The 16617-nt window shown below is 51.0% G+C and overlaps 1 protein-coding gene across 4 annotated transcripts in view; it reads right to left on the bottom strand.

The window, feature by feature from the left end:
• Positions 1 to 16617, bottom strand: part of Ctif (cap binding complex dependent translation initiation factor) — a 264453-nt gene that overhangs the window by 169830 nt on the left and 78006 nt on the right. For all 4 annotated transcript variants that reach the window (XM_037197207.1, XM_028871951.2, XM_028871952.2 and 1 more), the window contains 3 exons: positions 6830 to 6903; positions 5723 to 5827; positions 1457 to 1532 (listed from right to left, as the gene is read on the bottom strand). In XM_037197207.1, the coding sequence (XP_037053102.1) occupies positions 1457 to 1532; positions 5723 to 5827; positions 6830 to 6903 (255 nt within the window). The remainder of the gene's footprint in view (positions 1 to 1456; positions 1533 to 5722; positions 5828 to 6829; positions 6904 to 16617) is intronic.

The raw sequence follows: 16617 nt of genomic DNA on the forward strand, positions 1-16617 counted from the left end.
AGAGAGACTCCACCAAAACAAACAACAGAAACGAGACGGTAATGGTTTTAGCCACAGGATCACTGGGGAAGGACATCAAGCATCCTCAAGTCTCATGCTAAAACACACGAGAAACAGAAGGTAGAAGAGAGAACCATGGTAAGTTCTAGAAAATGAAAACCACATCATAGGAGCTGAACACTCATTTATACAGTCGGAAAAGATGAGTGAGCTCGAAGATATAACAGCAGAAGTTACCCCAAATAAAGAAAGAGGGGGGAGGAGACCTTTAAAAAAATGGGCAGATTTTTGGCAAGCCATGGGCAATGAGAGGTAGGGCCTACAGACAGTTGGAAGCATGGTGGAAGCAAAGTTTCCAAATATGGGGACCGGGGACGTGGCTGGTTAGTAAGGTGCTTGCTGTACAAGCATGGGACCAGAGTTCAATCTCCAGGACCTGTGTTAAAGCTGGCTGTGATGCTGCGTGCCTGTAAGTACCAGCGCCGGGGAGGCAGGACGACCCTGGGGCTTGCTGGCCAGCCAGTTTAACTGCATTGTTGAGCTCCAGGTTGGTCTATGTGCTGGTTAGTTTTTGTTTTTTTTTTTTAATTTTTTTTTTTAATCAACTTGACAAAAGCTTAGGTCATCTGGGGAAAATCCTCCATCAGACTGACCTGTGGGCAAGTCTGGGGGGGGGGGGCATGTTCTTGATTGACAATTGATGTGGGAGGGTCCAGACCATTGTGGGTGGGGCCATCCTCAGGGTGGTGTGAGTAAGCCATGGGGAGCAAGCCAGTAAGCAGCACCCCTCCATGGCCTCTGCATCAGTTCATGCTTTTGGGTTCCAACTTCCTTCATAATGGATGGTAAGCTGCAAGCTGAAAGAAACTCTTTTTTTCCCATGCTGCTTTTGGTCAGGACGTTTATCCCAGTAATACAAAGCACACCGGACCGTTTCAAAGAGTGAAGTAGCTAGCAACTGAGGGATAGAGATAGCAATGAGATTTTGTCTACTCTTGTGTGTACATACACACACGGCATCTCGAGACCTGAGTCCACTCAGCTTTTTGTCTTGGAGCTTGGACCCATTCTGGTAAAGGAACCACACCAAGGGCAAAATCAGCCATCACAGCAGGCCCCGGGGGCTGGCAGGAGAACTTCCTTGGTCAGAAGCCACATCAGACACTCTGCAGATCTGCCACCCATGTGAGGGCGCTGCCGGACGCTCACCCGCTGCGCCTTCAGGCCAAGGAACCAACTTCCAAGCTGGGGCAGTGGCCAGCACGAGTCCCCTTCACTCAAGGGACAGAGGCCCGTCCTTACGGTGTCACCAAGGTGGGCTGCCACAAACACTGTCCGTGGGGCCGCTGGCCCAAGGTGAGTCCCCATTCTACCGACCTGTGGCCCAGGCAGCACACACCACCGGCTGGAGCAAGGGCCCAGCAGGAGTGCCCAGGCAGCCGGACTGAGGACCTACCTGCCAGGTTGGGAGGACCTTCTCAATGTCATTCAGGTTGATGCCATCTCCATCTTCCAGCTTCCCTTTGCCACACCTAGACCACAGAAGACAGGAAGGTGTTGGAAGTACAGTTTACCCACACCCTTATCCTTGCCTGGCTGCAGGGGAGGAGGGCCGGTCAGAAGAGGGTCGGTCGTGGCTCTGCTCTCCCTCAAGAGTCCCCCACCCACGGGAAGGGCCCCAGAGGTGGATCCCTCTAGCCCTCATGTAACACGCATTTGAAGAGAGGCGAGAGATGAACCCAGTGACAGCCTCCCTTCCAGGCATAGCGGCTAAGCTCCCGACCCATGAATATCCCCACACCTGCACAATTCCTGAAAATGCCAGTTCTTTTGGCCATTGCGCCAAAGGAAAAAATCAGTGAACAGAGAGACCAAGTAACTATCTCAGGGTCACACAGGCAGGCAGGGGTTGGCAGAAACTCCAGCATAGCTTCTTTCCCTTTGTTTCCGGGCCTGTAAAACCAGCCACTGGGCTATACTGTGTCTTCTGTATCCAGGGCCTCTGTGGATGGCTGAGCCTGCAGGCTGGAGATGCTGGCCCAACGCACTCCCCAAAGCTCTAACTTTTTTGCACACGTAAAGGTGCAGCTTCTAGCGCCGGACTGCAAGAGTCTGGACTCCAGCTGCATCCCGCCCTGCGGGACTCAGTGTAAATCACTTAACTTTCTCATACCTCTGTCTCTTCATTTGGAAAATGGGGATGATAACAGTGCCTAACACCATAGCCTGGCTAGTGGATTAAAATGATAACAACATAAGTGTGTCCCCATTGCCACACCCCCTTCCACAATGACCGTGCTGTTGTGGGGCAGAGGAGCAGGTAGGGAGGAGAACAATTCAGAGCCTAGATTCAGAGGCTGGCCCAGCCTCGGGCACGTTTCTCATTTCTGAGTCTCCCGGTGGGTAACACCACCAGCTTCAGGGTTAATGCAACTCAAATTCCAGAGGCATTTTTTCGTTTGTTTAAATATTTGCCTACCATCACGTCTGGTTTCCTGTCAAGGGAAACAATCCAGATGTGGTTCCAGACAGGCACTTTAGGGCTCTTGGTAAGAGTCAATTGGAAACTCACCTCCTAGGGCTGTGAGCTTGACCTCCACTAGGGGGCAGCATGACACAAGTGTCCCCAAAATGGCCTGAAAAGCCCGGGGACCCAGACAGAAAGAAACCTGGCGGGCCACACTAGCCAAGACTTGGGCGGAAGAAAACAGGGATCAGAACTTTGTCTCTGTTAGACCTTCTCTTCTTCATCAGGCATGTCAATGCCAGGCTCGGGGTTCAAATCCGTTATGCTGAAAGCTGGGGTTCGGGCTGCATTTTGCTGGAGAGCAAGGTATGTGTGGAGGGAGAGGGTGCTGGAGGCGTGTCTGGGATAGTCCAGGCGTAGGCAGGTGGAGACGGAGCAGAGGAGGCATAAGGAGGTGGCAGGTATAAGGTGAGACAGGAAAGCTCAGGCCCACAGTGGGGAGGCAGAGAAAGGCCTGGACCATGTGGCCATCTTTGGACTAATCAATCAGCCTGACAGTGATGGGCTGGCCCTTTGAAAGCACCCACTGTGCGCCACGAACAGGCCGTAGATGTCGAAGCAGATACTGGGGAACTGGCCCCACTAGAATGGCTGACCCCATCCTCCACGACCTCAAGTGGGTAAAACATGCCTGGGAACTGAACTCTCTGGGTGGAGCTGGGTGTGGAGCCCGTGACAGATTCCACGGAACAAGCATGGGTCTGGCCTTTGCTTCTCACACTAGCAATCTGAGATCCACAGCGGGCAGCGTACGGGGGCCAGCTCTGACCCCTAGGCTGCCTGATCAGGGTCAGACTTCCTGCAGACCTGCAGGTGTGGCAGGCAGATGGTGGCTGCAGACCGGCTGAGTCACGGCTGCCAGTGGGGTTGCCAAGGCAACGGCCCGCGCCAGTTCTGTCCCTCTATGGAAACACGGGCTGTGGGAAGCCTTGGCAACCTGTTTCTGAGGGAGGCTGCAGTGGCTGGACACGTGGAGCCCCCCCCCTTCTTCACATGGCGAGGCTAAGGGGGCAGGGTTCCCATCCTAGCCATAAGGTGGCCACAGGGCACTGCCCACGAACACTGAGTGGCAGGCAGGATGGGGTCCAGGGCCGGGTGCCCACCCCTAGAGAGTTGAGCCAGCTTCTGCTGAGTGGGTGAGCCTTGCGAAGGAAGTAGGACCCACAGCTGGTGAACAGGGGTGGCCTGGTCCTCTGGCTTTAGACAGGACAGTGATGCTAGGCACAGAACAATCACTCCTGTGCGTCCGGCCGCCAGTCACTTCCTCCAAGCAACCCGCTTGTGACAAGGCCGCTCATCTCAGTGAGGGAGGCTGACTCATTCCCCACCCGGCCTAAGGTGTCACGATCACCTAGACTTCCCGAGGCTTAGTTTCCTCACTGGAGTCACAGGACACGCTCCCAGGGGACACCGGAGGGACCGGAGCTAGGACTGGAGCTACCCAGGGAAGATCTCTGAAGTACTCCTTAGGTACTCCAGAGGGCCCCATTTTCAGCTCATTTCGTGGGGGTTTTACTTAACCCTTTCTGAATCCTGTTTCTCTTGCTTCTAAAATGGGGCGAGACCATCAGCTCTCCCAGGTTCCTGGCTCAGCCCCCCCACAGGGAGACGACCTGTGTGACTAAGAGGAATGGTCTCTAAGGGTGGGAGGGGGCAGAGCAGCTGCCTGAGGCCCCTTGGCATACAGGAAGACATCCCATAATGTCAGTTATTTTAGGGGGAGGGGAACAGGGAGACAGGAGTGGGTAGCAAGAATTGGAGGAAAAGCCGAGAAAATCGTAACAATAAAAATGAAGCAAGTGAGGTGGAGGACAGAAAAAGTCAGAGCTCCTTTATGCTGCTAGGGAGACTGTAAAATAGTCAGCATCTTTGGGAACACTTTGTAGTCCCTGAGAAAGTGACACATGGTTCCTGTGTGACCGAGCAGTCCCACAAGCAGGGACTTAGACAGATATGTGCACAGGAATGGAATGCCCCGAGCAGAACTTTTCATAAAAGCGCAGAGGAGAGAACCCAAGTATTCGCCAGTGGACGAATGCGCAAACACATAGAATGGCTGGTGCCATGGACCATTATTCAGCTACAAAAAGGAACGGCCCATTTCATGGATGTTTGTGAACAAACCTTGAAACACTGGAAGGCAACAGAGAAAGGAACACAAACGATTCCATTTCTACAATGCTCAGAAAAAAACAATTCACAGAAACAGAAGGCAGAGAGGTGGTTGTCAGGGGCTGAGGGTGGGGTCTGGACAAGAAGGTGTGACTAGGAGTGACCACATTGTCCTGGGGCGACAAGAACACAGGTGACTGCCGAACATGGTAAACATGCTCAATGCCGCTGAATGGCGTAGTTGAAAGTGGTTGATTTTTTTTTTAATCCCACATGAATTTTATCTCTATAAAAATGACTTAAAAAAAAAAAACTAAAATGAAGCAACACTGTTTGTCCCACACAAGTGTCCTGAGGGCAGCCCAGGCCCTGAGACCACCTTTTAAAAGCGAGGCCATACTTGTTTCTGGAGCCAACAAGGGTGAGACAGGCCAGGATGAAGGCTACTCTGAGACCAGTTCCCAAAACGGGGCTCCTGAATGGGCAGGCAGCGTCAGCATCTCCCGGGGAGCTTGTGGGAAGTGCAGATCTCCAGCCTACTGAATGTGACTAACTATTTGGCGCTGCGGTACGACCAAGTCATCTAGACAGTGGAAGCCCGAGAGCCTTGAACTCAATGTACAGAGGAATCACGGGACACCTCATAATGTTTTAAGTGTGTTCACAGTTTTGAGTGGGGCCTCTGTTCATCGCGCTCCGTGGCTTGTCTGCATGCAGCTGCAGGCTGTCCACTAATCACAGGTTGGACATGCTGGGAGGGGAGGAACCCCAGACCTACTGAGTGCGAGCCTCGGGGTGGGTCCTTTTCTGTTGCTCATGTGAGCCTCCCAGATGCCCCAGTTGGAGACCCGCCAGCTAGTTAACAAGAGACATTCAGTGTCGCACAGGGGTTGGCAGATGGGCTAGTCGGGAGGACAGAGGGAGGGATTCTCTAGAAAAGCCAGTGAACCTGCGGTCGTAGGGCTGGGTGGGAAGAGCACCTGGGACAGGGATTCACCCCATTTCCCCTGTGTGCAGTGGAATAATCCCAGGCCCCTACACCTCATTCCTCTCCCCATGAGAGGCCCTCCGTGGTGTCCTTACCCATCTCTGTCGATGTGTGGCAGGGACTGCTTGGGTGTGTGGCGGACCTTCCGATGGAACTGGGTGAAGTCCAGCTTTTCAGGCTGCAGGTCCCAGGTGGCACCACTAAAGGGTGAGGGTTGGGGGAGAAGATACATGTAAGGCAGGAGGCTCGGTGGGTGGGTGGGTGGGGGAGGGCACCCACACCTGAGGGCAGCGGCCTGTTCAGACCCATCTGGAATGGAACAGAAGGTGTCAGGCCTTCGCCTTTCAATTCTGCTGTGGGAAAATTCATGCTCCCCAGACATGCATGTGGGCTGGCTGTGCCTTCTGCAGGGGTCCCCTTGACAGCCCCGTTTGCTTCATGCCTACATTTAAGAAGGGCTGGAAAGAGGAGGAGGACAAAAGCCGGTCACCAGAACACACAATGATGCTCTGGAGAGGGTGAGCAGAGTTGGGGAGGCAGGGCCCGGCTCCCCAGTTCCCACCCCAAGAGCCCCGCCATGCTGGAGAGTCTATATACCCAGGCCAGACACGCCTGCAGTGTGCCCAGAGTTGGGCAGCTCAGGGGATGGGGCAGAGATGACGAAAGACTGGCCCGAGGCCTCTCTACCTGACAGGAGTGATAAGTACCACAACCAGGGTGTGCCCCTTGTCCTGAGGAGTCCTGCCTAATGCCAAGCACCATCAGGAGCCTTCTACGGTCTGAACCAGTCAGCCCTCCTTTTGCGTGTGTTGCTAAGGAGCAAACCTCACGAGTGCCTTGCAGACACTCTACCACTGAGCTACAGAGCCCCGTTTTCCCTTTCCATAGACTGTCATGTGCAAAGGGTGGGGGGCCTCCATCTCAGCCTCCCATAATAGCCCTGTGCCCCTTCTTCCTTCCACGCTTCCAGCCTCCCCGTCACTCCCCTGCTCTCTCCCTCGTCTTCAGTCTCCCTGTCTTCCTGCCTCCCTTTGCCTCTTCCTTTCTTGGATGCTCTCTCGTTCTTCTCCGAGGACCTCTGTTTATGGCCCTCCTCCCCTACAGCCTGTCTCTCTGCTTCCCTACTGAACCTGCCCCGTAAGCCCTGAGGCGGCAGGAGGCCCTGGCCAGCACTGGACACCACAGAGAAAGAAGGAAGTTACCTGAAGGAATCAAAGGTGTTGGCAGCCCAGATATCTGTGCCCAGCATGTCTAGAGAGTTGTCTTTGTTTCCGTTCTGAAAGAGACAAGGTGAGGCGCTGGCATTACCGTCTGGGCCAGGACACTGAAAACAACTGGGTAGAGGCCCACCGTAGGTCCAAGCCTGAGAGGGCTGCAGGGCCCTCTTTGACACCTAAGGCCTGCATGGGTGGAGGCTGGAGTGAGCCGCCTAAGAGAGTGTCCCATCAGGGAGCATCAGGAGGGCCAGGGGACCACTGGAGACTACAGGCCTCCTCCCGCACACAGACCCTTGCTGAGATGGTGTTCCACAGAGGTGTGCATTCAGGACCTGACATGCCTGTATCTCTGCTGCCGAAGCCTGTGGTCCCTTCTCAATGCCTCAGTACCCAGCAGGCACTCTGTATGACTGCACGGGCCTTCACCATCACTGCCTGCCTGATGACAATGGTTTCTCCCTGGCCGTGGGATCCAAAAAGCCAGGCACGTTGAAGCATCCATGCAGGAGTGAGCTTTTTAAACATTCAAGCCTGACCTCCTGAGAAGCTCCACAGACCGAGGCTGCCCCAGGAACTGCAATTCTTACATTCACCACTGCAGGCTGCATCCTTGGAGGCCTCCTACATGACTCACCCCGCAGACAGGTCATGCTTTACTTGGTGCTGTTTCTATGATTTGGTCACTGCCCTTTGGGGGTGCTGATCATCCCCCCAAACCCCTCCAACCCCCAACTTTGTTTTGGTGCCCTTCATCAGTTCCCCCAACCTTGCCTAGTGTTCATTATCATGCAGGTCTGAGACACAGGAACTCATCCCTACATGTAAACCAGTGTTTACAACAGAATTGTGTACAGATGTCCTTAGACCACACAAGGATACAGTAGCACTGTCACCAATGTGCTGAGGGGAGCCACCCACACGCCTGCCGACAGCTGACCCCACAGAACAGCTGCTATGTTCACAGGTTGGAATATTACACAGCAGTGAGAATAAACAAATGAAAACAACACGTGACTGTACAAGCAAACCCCACTTGGGAGACATTGTGGAGAAAGGAACACAGACACAAAAGAGTACCGGCTGGCTATGTCGTGTGGCTTACGGAGTTTCAGGACAGAAAAACTAAGCTGTGGCTACAGAACTCATGTGGAAGGGGGCACCAAAGAAACCGACCAAATGTCCTAATGGGTCTGGATGTTTAGTTTGTGAAAGTCCACTGAACTGGACGACAGGACACACTGCTTTTCTTTAGGTGTGCTGTGACTCCTGCTTAGCTACCTGGTGCTGCCCCGGCCTTCATTTTCAGGTCCTCTCTGCAGGACCAAGCTACTGATCATCCATGAAGACTAGTCCATCCCAGGACTCACCACGACTCAGAGCCACTAGCTCCCCTGGAAAGGGGTGTGACCGTATGTACCTCAGCAGCTCCTGACACAACACAGAGGAGGAGGAGGAGCCATGAGCCCCGCCCACAAAGCTGGTGTGTGACCCATTCTCAGTGACAATGCGGCATGACCTGGGCTGTGATTTGGGCACCAAAGCAAAGGCACTGTCATAACGCGGTGACTAACGCCTTGTGCTGTGACAAAACCACGGCTATGGCGTTGCTAGGTAACAAGAAATTTTTTCACTACCATTTTATGGGCCCAGTGTGGTACATGCAGTCTGCTGCTGGCTGAAACTTCATTATGTAGTCCATGATTGTATATGCATACATACTGCATACAATGTACATATAAATACCATACACACCACACATAAATATGTCATACATATCATATATACATATCACATACACCATATATTTACACATCACATGCATCATACACACACACACATTCCATATACAGGCTATACATACACAAATCACACATACCAAACATACTACAGATATGTCATATATACTGTCCTGGCTAGTTTTATGTCAATTTGATACAAAGCTAGAGTCATCAGAGAGGAGGAAGCCTCAATTTAAAAAATGCTTCCATAAGATCCAGCTGTAGGCAAGACTATAAGGCATTTTCTTAAGTAGTAATTGATGGGGAGGGTCTAGTCCACAGTGGGTGGAGCCATCCCTGAGCTGGTGGTCCTGGGTTCTATTAGAAAGCAGGCTGAGCAAGCCATGAAGAGTAAGCCAGTAAGCAGTTCCCCTCCATGGCCTCTGCATCTGCTCCTGCCTCCAGGTTCCTGTCCTGTTTGAGTTCCTGTCCTGACTTCCTTTGATGATGAACAGTGCTGTGGAAGTGTAAGCCAAATAAACCCTTTCCTCCCCAACTTGCTTCAGTCATGGTGTTTCATCACAACAGTAACACTAACTAAGACATATATACACAACAACATATCAATATACATTCACACCACACACACCATGCATACGATATACCACACATACACACACTGTACATATATACATACTATACATATATGTACCACATACATACCACATACTATACATATATACGCCATATACACCATACATATATAACCCACACACCATACATATATATACCACATACACCATATATATATACATATACACATACCACATACACCATATATATATATATACACCACACACACACATATATATATACCACACACCATATGTATACCCATCATATACCATATGTATGTACACTATACACACCATACTTAGATGCACATACACATACATCATCTGTTCATAGCCCTCTTAATACTCACAGACGTCAGAGAAGTGCAAAGTGGTAGAGGCTGCAGACAGACTCCACCTGCTACCTGAGTTCTGGAACATCACACTGGGAGCAGCTGCCTGCCCCACCCTACTGTTGTGGAATATTATTTTAAGATGTGTTATATTTGTTTATGCCGTGGAACATTTGTTTGATGATGCAAAGATGTGTTGCCTTTTTTTATGTTGCATTTGTTTAACTCTGTGGAGCTGTGCTGCTTTGCCTGTCTAAAGCACCTGATGGTCTAATAAAGAGCTGAATGGCCAAAAGCAAGGCAGGAGCAAGGGGTGGGGGGCTGGCTGGCAGAGAGAATGTATAGAAGGAGAAATCTGGGAGGAAAAGAGAAAGAGCAAGAGAAAAAGGAGGAGGACGCCAGGGGCCAGGCACCCAGCCACACAACCAGCAACAGAGTAAGAAAGAAAGGTACACAGGAATAGAAAAGCCCAGAGGCAAAAGGTAGATGGGATAATTTAAAGTTAAGAAAAGCTGGCAAGAAACAAGCCAAGTCTAGGCATTCATAAGAAAGAATAAGACTCTATGTGATTTATTTGGGAGCTGGGTGGTAGGCCCCCCAAAGAGTAAAAGAGAAAAAGAACAAAAACAACCAACTACACCCTACCCCAGGACTTGCACAGAGAAGTGACTGTCACACTAGGAACAGAGAGGAAGGTCCCAGGTCAGGCTCATCCCAGCACCTCTCCATCTTCTCATGTCCAACCCTCTAGGCTCCCAGAAGTTTCCATTTCCCCCATTGCCACATGGGTAATAGGAAGGGACGTTGTGTGACTTGGACTTCATCCTGTTTGTGGCAGCTCGGAGGTCATACTGGGTTGAAGAATGCATGGAACTGTTTTCCTCTCTGCCATAGAGTGCTCTTCCCAGATTCAAACACAGGGAACACTTCCTCCGATAACCCCTCCTGCACAAGTCTCTTCCTCCTGGTGAGTCTAGCTCAACATGCATCTTTCCTGTGGCTCTGTGGGACCTTTAGACACTGCACAGAACAGCAGCGCATACCAGTGTGGGAGCTGATCCCTTCCTGAATGTTCTCCAGCACGGCTCCCTGGGGTGCTCTAGAAAGACCAAACCCCTGGCTTTCAGATGCCACTGTGCATCAGAATAACTCTGGAGGGTAGTGTTGGTAGTTCAAGTGCAGTCCAGCTGGAACGGTCCAGAACATGCCTTTAGAAGCATAGTCCTCCCCTTGTGGTGGTGGCACACACTTTTAATCCCAGTGCTTGGGAGGCAGAGGCAGGCGGATCTCTGAGTTCAAGGCCAGCCTGGTCTACAGAGTGAGTTCCAGGACAGCCAGGAGTACATAGAGAAACCCTGTCTTGAAAAACCAATGGGAAGGAAAAAAAAAAAAAAAAAAAAAAAAGGAAAGAAAGAAAGAAACATAGTTCTTATTTCTTTGGGGCCTGAAGGCGCTTTAGGGATGGAGTAATCAAAAAGGCTCCTTATCAAATATTTGGGAAATGCAGAGTTAACAAATTAGGGGAAAAAAATCAACATGTAGTAGATTATTAGGAGTGCAAGGCATGGAAGAGTGTGCACAGGAAAGCAAGGCAGTGAGAGCAGTGAGCTGCCACAGTGCTAGTTGTCTTTGAATACCCAGCGTGGGGCAAGTTTTGTTGATATGTGTGTACTGGGGGAGGGGAGTGAGGACAATTCTAGGCTATGCATTTGGAGATTAGGTGGAGTCTGGCTGAACAGGGCACAGGACGTCAGGAGGAGCCTCCCACGACCAGGGACGCTGATGATAACGCTCTAATTAGAGAGTTTGGGATGTGCCTATTGGATTCACCCAGCATATCTGCTGCAGCAGGTCACATGGAGAAGGGGGGCTGCCCTCGGCCATACCCTTGGCCCTGGATGGCCAAGAGTGTTGCGCTGCCAGTTAGCTGGGCTGAATAGGCCCTGGTTCCAAGCACGAGAAACACAAGGAGCACTCTGGTGGCTTAGTAGTGCACAGGGTCTCATCCCATACTGTTCTTGACACAGAATGTGACCCCACAGCGTCCACAGTGGATCTTCTCATTTCTCAGGCCCATAGTTGCCAGGGGCTGAGAGGCCTGTCCCCAGCCTCCTGTACAGCCCACACAAGTGCATTAACATAGATCTAAGTCCTGGGTGGACACTGGGGCCTGACGCTGCAGTCCTTGGCCCTCATAGTGGGTTACATTGCTAGGAGCCATGAGATGACAAGTCTGGTACCTAAACTGCCAACTCTGGGCTAGCCACATCTTCAGCTGGCAGTATGGTTTCAGGGATGGTAGAGAGGCCAGACTCCAGCCAAGTCACTCTGGCCTCGCGGACACTGTGGCGAGTTTTCCCATCTGTCACTAGAGCAGGTAGACTAGATGGGCAATTCCTGAGGGAGGGAGGAAGGCATCAGGACAAAGGAGAGATGCTAGTTGATGTAGGTTTCACAAGCATGACCCTAACGTCACCTCCTAGGCCAAATACAGAACCTTGCGGGCCACTAAAGCAGGCTTTTGAGGGTGACCTGGATGTGAATAAAGGGGACCCATGTGGAGGGAGGTGAGGAGACCAGGCCATGCACACACCACGCACACACCACACCCACCCACACACACACCCACACACCCACACACACACACACACACACACACACACACACACACACACACACACACACACACGAGACCATCACCATTTAGCACCAAGGACAGCGCCCAGGTGCTAGTGAGGAAGGACCGGGCATGGCCCTTGCAACAGAGACGCCTTTGAGACTGAAGAAGGGCAGAGCAGAGAACAGGGCTGAGTTCAGGGGAAGGAACATCTACTCCTTTCACTCGGGGGCTCCTCGTCTGTCTGCCCATCTCTCCATGCTCCTTTTCTACCCAAATCAAAACCCACACAGGGCAGGGAGACATGGAGACAGGCTGAAGCCTGTGGCCCTGTTATCCCTCCTAAGCCAGCTTCCCACCATCTCTGGATATGCGACTGAGGCTCCAAGTGGGTTGTGCTATGATATGTCTGCTCTAGGCTGAGCCATGTCGCAGGCCATTCCTGGCGGGCTACCCATCAGGCCTCTACTGAAATAGCAGGCCCCACAATTGTCCCTGGTTCCCTACCACAGACAGGCTCCCAGCAGAGGGGGTTAACAGTCTGCACCCCAACACTATCCCACCCTCCAAGACACCTTCTTGAATAGGGAGGCCTTCCTTAACAACTCCACCCTGGGGGGAGAGTGGTGTCCTGCGTCTTCTCCACCACTTCGAGAATTGCCACTTGCCTTGGCCATTCAGAAAGGAGAACAACAACATCGCATTGTGGATTCAGTTTGCCTTTCCCCAATGGCTAGCAATGCTGAAATGCCATAGAAGATTCCGAAGAGGCAGGGCTCTATACTTTAAAAAAGGCTAAGCCGTATTTAAACAGCTGTTTGAACTTGTAAGAAAAAGATATTGGCATGGACTTGTAAGAAATAATGCAAACAGACTCCAGCTTCCCTCCGCAGGGAAACTCATGGATGTATAAGACCGTGTTACCCTCAAGATACTGACACTGACCCAGCCTGGGTACATGGCATTTCCACTATGGCAGGCTTCCTCTATGCCCCCCTTTCTGGCCATACCTATCTCTATCCTTGCCTCTACTCCCCCTCTACCCTCTAGCCACAACTACCTGCTCTGCATGTCCACATGACAGAAATGGAATCATGGATTATTCAGCTTTAAGGAACTGGATTTTTCCCACACAGCATCATCTGGAGATTCACCTGAGGTGTTGTTGTGGCCACAGGCTACTCCTTCCCACTGGTAAGCACCACAGCATAACTGACTATTCACCCATTGAAGAACAACTGGGCTGGGTCTTAGTTAGGGTTACTATTGTTGAGATGAAACGGTATGACCCAAAGCAAGCTTTGGAAAGGGTTTATTCAGATTACACTTGCACATCACAGTTCACCATCAAATGAAGTCAAGACAGGGACTCAAACAGGGCAGGAACATGGAGGCAGGAGCTGATGCAGAGGCCATGGAAGAATGCTGCTTACTGGCTTACTCTTCATGGCTTGCTCAGCCTGCTTTCTTATAGAACCCAGGACCACCAGCCAAGAGATGGCAGCTCCCACCATAGGCTGGGCCCTCTCCCACCAATCACTAAATAAGAAAATGCCTTACAGATGGAGCTCATATGGAGGCATCTTCTCAACTGAGGCTCCCTCCTTCCAGATGACCCTAGCTTGTGTCAAGTGGACCTAGACCAGCCGGCACAGGGTGATTGCTGTTTCCCACTCAGATAAAGCTTCTATAAACTTGAGGGCAGGTTTCTGTGTGAACATAAGTTTTCATTTTTCTGAGACACACCCCCAGGAGTACATGTGCCAGATCATACTATTCTCAAAGGTTTCATTTTCCTTCTTTAAATGAAACCGACAAACATGTAGAATGGCTGTGTTTTATAATCCACCACCTTTTTACCCCCGCCCCCCACCCCTCCGTATCCTTGCCAGCATTCGAAGCTGTGAGAGCACAGTGATGTCTCATGGGTTGTTTTGTAATTCTTTGAGGGCCAGTGGTGGGAAGGATCTTCTGTGTGCTCATTTCCTGTCTGCAGTTTCTTGGTGGAAATGTCTCTTCATATATTTCTCATGGGATAATTAATGAGTTTGAGAGTTCCTTCTATGTTCCAGAAGTTCCTTGTCAGATACAGGCTTTGCACATCCTCTCCCTGCCTGTGACTCATCCCTTCATCTTCTCTGTCTGGTCTTTTCCAGGGCACACAGGCCTAACGTTGATGAAGGTTGACTTAGCATCTCAGGCTGGCATTAATCACTGACCTTTGTCACTGTTTAGAATCTTCTGATTCTTGCTATGACAAATGGCTTCCGATGGAAACTAGGACACTTTCGTGTGATGAGACTGAATTCTATCTACTTCAACCTTCATGTCAGCTAGCTTGCTGAGACACCACCTCTGCCAGGGCAAGAGTTCAATGGGCGGGAAACCAAACATCCAAGCAAAAGGACGTCCTGACTGTGACAAAGGGAAATTTTCAGGAATGAGGATACGTAGACCGGACAACATCTCATAGCTAAATAGATTGTGCACCTGGGCGGCAGCATGAACCACCAATGCAAGATCCTCTGAGCTCTTTTTTTCCACATGATGGTGGGTAAAAACGATAACTACTAAGCAGGTCTAGTGGCACACACCTGCAATCCCAGTGCTCAGGAGGCTGAGGCAGGAAGATCATGAGTTCTAGACCAGCCCAGGTTATATAGTGACACCCTAACTCAGAAAAAGGCAACTGGACCATCCAGCACCATCCAGGTGGCCTCCAGTGGGTTGTTAGAAGTTACTAAGGTTTGGGATTTTTTGTTGCACAGCATCATCTTGGCCTTACTGACTGACACAAGGCACTGACTTCAGTATAGAACAACAGAGAAAAATATAAGACATACAAGTACACGAAGAAGGATTAGACTGGGCAGGAGTCCCAACATCTCAGCCCAGCCGACGCCTCTACATGCATCACGTTCAGCCTTTCTAGCTAATACTACCCAGCATGCACCATCAATGCCCGCTGTACTTGCGTCTACCATCCCAGCATCCCAATACAAATCCAACCTCATTTTTGCTAATCTTTTCTTCATCTTTCTTCCTTTCGATCTACTCATGCGCTCACTCTACCTGTCCCCAAAGGAAGGGATCAATTCTCATGTCCTTCCCGGAGACCAGCAGGGCCACTCGGAATGACCGCAGTTCCTGGGTCACATCTGTTGGGGGTTACTTCAGGCACGTGTCTGGAATCCACTTTGGGTTTCTGAATCTTCACTCTACAAGCAGGCAACGACACAGAAGGCTCCAGCTGCCATGCGTTGGCCAAGCACACAGTGTTGCTCCATAAGTACCAACTCCGCAGAGAGCAGAGGCATGGAGCGAGGTTTCTTCCTTATCCATAGCAGCAGCTTCAGCAGCCAGGTGTTTTTCTAAGGCACCAAGCATACTAACGACTTCTTAAATTGTCAACAAACCACATCCTGCCATGGCTGGTCAGCAGACCAGACGGCTGTGTGTCTGACCTTTGCCAGGGCTAGAGGACTGGAGTGTTTGATGTTTTCCTAGCTGCCATCTGCCATCCTTTGAGTCTGTCATGGCTGCACCAGCTTGCAGGTTGGCACAGACACCCAGACTTATGCCAATGTCTTACTGGTAGAAGAGATAATTAGAATCAGTGTTACTCCAGGGTCACCTGGGGACAAGGCTCTTTCCCTCTCATAATGGGGTGTCCTACACCACACCTACCATTCCAGAGAAGGTGAGATTACAAGTCATTGGCCACAACCTGACATCATTCCTCACACTCCCCCGGATTTCCCAGGGCTTCATGAGCTGTCAACGGTCTGATAAGGAGGTGTGCTGATCAGGTTCCCAGCAATGATTCCACAGCTTAAAAGCCACTGTCACGGGCCAGCAAGTCCTTCAGCCAGGAAGTCTTTCTCAAGGTCCAAACAGAAGCTCTGCTGCTTTCTACATGTTCATCTCCTTCATTGGCACATGTGAGCAGAAGGGGTGGACGTCTCCAGCCTGCACACGGACAATGTCTCTGAATGCAGAGCCACTTTCACGTGCCATCCTCTCAAGCTGTCACCATGTGTTTCCCCTACTGCAGTGACAGCCAGGACATGTCCCATCGTCCCCACCCAATGACTAGTGGTAGCAGCCTCTTGGAAAGAGGAACCGGGGTGGCAAACTGCCAGATACAGCTGAATCCTGGTTCCTGGCAGCTGGTTGGCTCTTTTTTTTTTTTTTTAAATCTGGACTCCCTTCCTCCTACTTCTTGGGATGCCTGCTACCCTGACTTGTATGAAAGCATCCAGAGAGGGTAAAGTATTGTTTTGCAATAGCTGAAATAACCTAAGAATGAGAACATTGCCTGCTGTTGGGATATAAGCATCTCACTGCATGGCTAATCCCCGTGGGTACCACCCACCCCTGGGCCTGTAGTTCAGGATCAGGCAATGCCATCCATACTAGCCTCTTGGGCAGAAGGCAAGACTACTCCATCTGCTCCATCATCACCTTCTCC

The sequence above is a fragment of the Peromyscus leucopus genome, chromosome 19, assembly GCF_004664715.2.
Source record: "Peromyscus leucopus breed LL Stock chromosome 19, UCI_PerLeu_2.1, whole genome shotgun sequence".
NCBI lineage: Eukaryota > Metazoa > Chordata > Mammalia > Rodentia > Cricetidae > Peromyscus > Peromyscus leucopus.